The sequence below is a fragment of the Cydia splendana genome, unplaced genomic scaffold, assembly GCF_910591565.1.
Source record: "Cydia splendana unplaced genomic scaffold, ilCydSple1.2 scaffold_46_ctg1, whole genome shotgun sequence".
Classification (NCBI taxonomy): Eukaryota; Metazoa; Arthropoda; class Insecta; order Lepidoptera; family Tortricidae; genus Cydia; species Cydia splendana.
In genome coordinates this window covers 164,114-168,265 of record NW_026946889.1, presented here as the reverse complement: position 1 = coordinate 168,265, position 4,152 = coordinate 164,114, and the positions used below count along the sequence as shown (strand labels likewise).

General features: G+C 40.6%; 1 protein-coding gene across 1 annotated transcript; it reads right to left on the bottom strand.

The window, feature by feature from the left end:
* Nucleotides 1-2,271: 2,271 nt before the first annotated feature.
* Nucleotides 2,272-3,132, bottom strand: LOC134805623 (uncharacterized). Its single transcript, XM_063778890.1, has one exon. The coding sequence runs from the start codon at nucleotides 3,130-3,132 to the stop codon at nucleotides 2,272-2,274; it is 861 nt and encodes a 286-aa protein (XP_063634960.1).
* Nucleotides 3,133-4,152: the final 1,020 nt, after the last annotated feature.

Below are 4,152 nucleotides of genomic sequence, written 5' to 3'. Positions count from 1 at the left end.
AGACATACACGGTAATATCACCAGATCTCTTTATACTCCAAAAAAAACTCGTTCGCATACTAGCAAACATCAATGTACCGGATACATGTAAGCCACATTTCCAAAAACATAATTTACTGACTCTACCAGGAATTTATATTCTAGAAATATGTAAGTTCATTAGAAAAAATATTGGTATGTTTAAGAAACGAGAAGAGGTTTTATCAAGAGCTCACTCAGTCAGACACAGAAACATGCTTATTTATGCTGCCCTCATCAACATTGAAAATGCACTCAAAAAGCACATATGTCATGGCAATAAAAATTTTCAATAAATTACCAGACGCACTTAGAAACGAAGAACTAGACTCTACCTTCATAAGAAGTCTAAAACAATTACTTGTCTCAAAATGTTATTATCCCATTACTGAATATTTTGATGACAATTTAACAAATTCTAACTGTAGCGACTTGACATTTAACTATTTTTTACTATTTAATTATTATCATTCTAATTTACTATAACAATTTCTTGACGATAATTACGATAAATCACCAAAGTTCAATATTTATTACCAATTGATTATTATTATATTTCCACTACAACTACCAATTTAAACATATCTTGTTTTGTATAAATAAACTTTTGAGTTTTTAACTAGTTTTTAAGACAGTGCTTCACCCTTACAGGGTGACCATGTACCAAACCTTTATGTAACACCTTTATATCCATGGTTTTTCGAATGAAATGAAATAAATGAGAGTGTTACATCACCTACAAAAATTACTTTGAGCTTAAAATTACGAGAACGCAGTGTTAATTTGTCAAGTGGAACTTCTAAACTTTGAAAGAAAAACAATATATCGCTATCGGGGCTTCTGTATATACACACAACTATACCGTTTAGGTCAGGTATTAAAACACCGCAAGCTTCGAAGTGCAACTCTTTTGACAGAGCAGAAATCCATTCTAGGTTTAGGTACAAAGCTTATGGATTTTTTTTACACAAGATGCAAGTGCCTCGAGTCATTTTGCTTCTACAAAATTGTGAACCCAACATGTAATCATTAATCTGAAGTGAGTGTGCATCATTCTTTTTTTAAAATGTTTCAGAACAGCAGAGAACATCTATGTTTATGGAGTCTGTTAAAATTTGTAGTTCTCCAATTTTTGACTTTATACCTTGAACATTTTGGTGGAAAACTGAAAAGGTGCAATTATGAGAGTCGAAAAAAATCACATTCGTTATTCGTATTCATATTCATATATTTTATTGGTAATGAGTGATTACATGTCAACAGTATATAATTTAAATACAATCAATTGTAAATAACATTCTTAGTTTAAGGTACTATTGCTAGAAAATAATTCTTTATGGTGATAGAACGCCTGCTCTATAAGCCATTTTAACCAACTTCAATTTCATAGAAGGAGGAGGTTCTGTATTCGGTTGTGGCTATGTTTTTTTTTTTTTTTATGTATGTTAACCGATTACTCCGAGACCCGTGGGTCGATTTGAGTAATTATTTTTTTGTTCGAAAGAAGGTACTTCCAAGGTGGTCCCACATTAATCTGGTGCTGTTCTGATGATGGGATCCATGAGGAATTGAGGGAACTCCTCAAGTTTTCAAAGCACATGTATGGTGATTTGGGTGTTTTCTTAAGCAACTCGAGCATTTTCTCTCGAAAAGCACCAATTTGATGAAGTGGACCTGATGATGATGATTGTTTTGATGATAATCATGACGATTTCTTAAAATGTAGGACGTTCAGCGAGCACTCCGAGACCCGTGGTCCGATTTGAGCAATTCTTTTTTTGTTCGAAAGAAGGTACTTCCAAGGTGGTCCCACATTAATCTGGTGCTGTTCTGATGATGGGATCCATGAAGAATTGAATGAATGAATGAAAACATTTATTTTCAGGCAACTATTGGCCCATAGATAAATACCTTAAAACTAGCATACATATTATTACAAAATATATCTTAATACTAAAAACACAATTATGGCTGCGATGCAGTTCGCAACCCCGCAGTGTCAGGGAGCCGGCCGCGGAACCGCCGGAACTTGACACCCTTCGGCCAAAACTCCTCCTTGGTGAAGGTCGCTAGATGTTCAGTCGGAACGCTCAGCACAAAAGAATTAAAATTCATACTGTGTCGAGATTCCAACTTCACGACCCTCAGGATGAATCCGGACTTGGCTCGTACATACTTCACGATCTCCTCGACCTTCGTAAGGTAGTGTAATCGGGACACATACAGCAGCGTCGTCGGTGTTGCAGGACGCAGCTAATGGTTAGGTCCAGTCGGTGCGGTACCGCACTGATTCGGACGAGCTGACTTCTTTCTCCTCTCCACCTTTTTGAAGCCATCTCTGTCGCATCCCGACTCTATTAGAGTCAGCTGTGACCGATCCTTGTGAACAGGTTCACGAAGGTTCTGCACCCCTTTCTTCGGCCGCTGCTTAGACTTGGACACAGCAGGCGGCTTAGCGGCAGTGGCAGCGTAGGAACGTTGTGGGGTCAACGTACTCTCGCGTGACGTGCGCGTCTCCGGTGACGTAGACGGGCGGGCGGCGGGGCGCGGGTCGGCGGTCGCCTGCTCAGCAATCGCCGACGCATCCAAATTCGCGGACTCGAAACCGCCGATGGACGCATTCCGCGCAACGTGACACACGGCTATGCTAGAGTTATCTGACCTACATTCCGAACTAGGACTTCGTATTAACGCTAATTCAGAACGTAGTTCACTGATGGTATTATTCGATACCTCCAACTTAGCCTGCATTTCAGCCAGACTGTCCTTCAGGAAAATAATATCCTTTAGCAGCCTGGAAACGTCAACATGGTCCAACGAGACGACAAGTAGCCGATGTAGGTCCTTCGCCACGAAAGAGGGCATGTTTGATGAATCGGTCCTCTTGAACACCGAGATGATGTCCCGTAGACTCTTCACGCCTCCATCTCTTCGTCGTGATGGCATTTCGTCGGCTTTGCCGAGCGTCTGGTAGAGCAGCGCCTTGCCACTACATATGTCCTCCTCCTGGAAGCTGGACTTGCAGATCTGCACGATGCTGGTCTCATCCAAAGTCACGGTGGCATTTTGAATAAATGCCAACAACTCGTTGACTACGACTTGTGATGAAGTCATAGCGGGTAAGCGGGCAGCGGCTATTGCCGCGCGGTTCGCGAATTTTAAAATTCGTGCAGTGCACTACGGCACGACCGCTTCCGGCCGCGCATTGCAACACACAACAACAACTTGATTGAACAATTGAGGGAACTCCTCAATTGTTAAAGGCACATGTATGGTAATTTGGGTATTGTCTTAAGCAAATCAAGCATTCCCTCTTGAAAATCACTAATTTGATAGAGTGGACCTGATGATGATGATTGTTGATGATAATAATGACGATTTTATAAATGTAGATTACTCCGAAACCCGTGGTCCGATTTGAGTAATTCTTTTTTCGTTTGAACGAAGTTACCTCTAAGGTGTTCCCATAACATTGTTGGTTCTAATCTGATGACGGAATTCATAAGGAAATGAGGGAACTCCTAAATTTTTAAAGGCACGAGTATGGCGACATCGTTGTTTTCTATAGTAACTTAAGCATTTCCCCCCGAAAATCACCAATTTGATGAAGTACAACTGTAGCCCTACCAAGAGCACACACACACTACTACATATTCGCTAACGTCTTCGTAACTATCTCGTTCGCACTAATAGGATGCCAGCACGACGCATAGAAAGTAAGTTACGCACACGCTAGCGAATATGTCAGTGTAAGACTTATGGTAAGGCTACTGAGGAGTCGGGAAATGGCGGTTGAAAGGTTGGTGGTTCAGGGTCGAGGGGTTCCGTGGTCAAGGGTTGAGTGATCGGGGGGTTGAGGGATTGGGGGGTTGAGGGATTGGGTCAGTGGCGGGGCGGAGGATGGATTTTGTGTTTGTGTAGTGACAGGAATAATTTCGAATTTAGTGATACGCATTATTATGCTTTTCATTCATGCGTCACACGTCACTCATAAGCTTTTAACAATACCTTAAAACTAAAAATTGAAAAATAAAAACTTTTACAAAAAAAAAGAAAACCGACTTCAAAAAGGATGAAATAAAATATTATCCGTTTTTAAGTATATGCGTTACCAACTGATATGTTTGAAGTCGG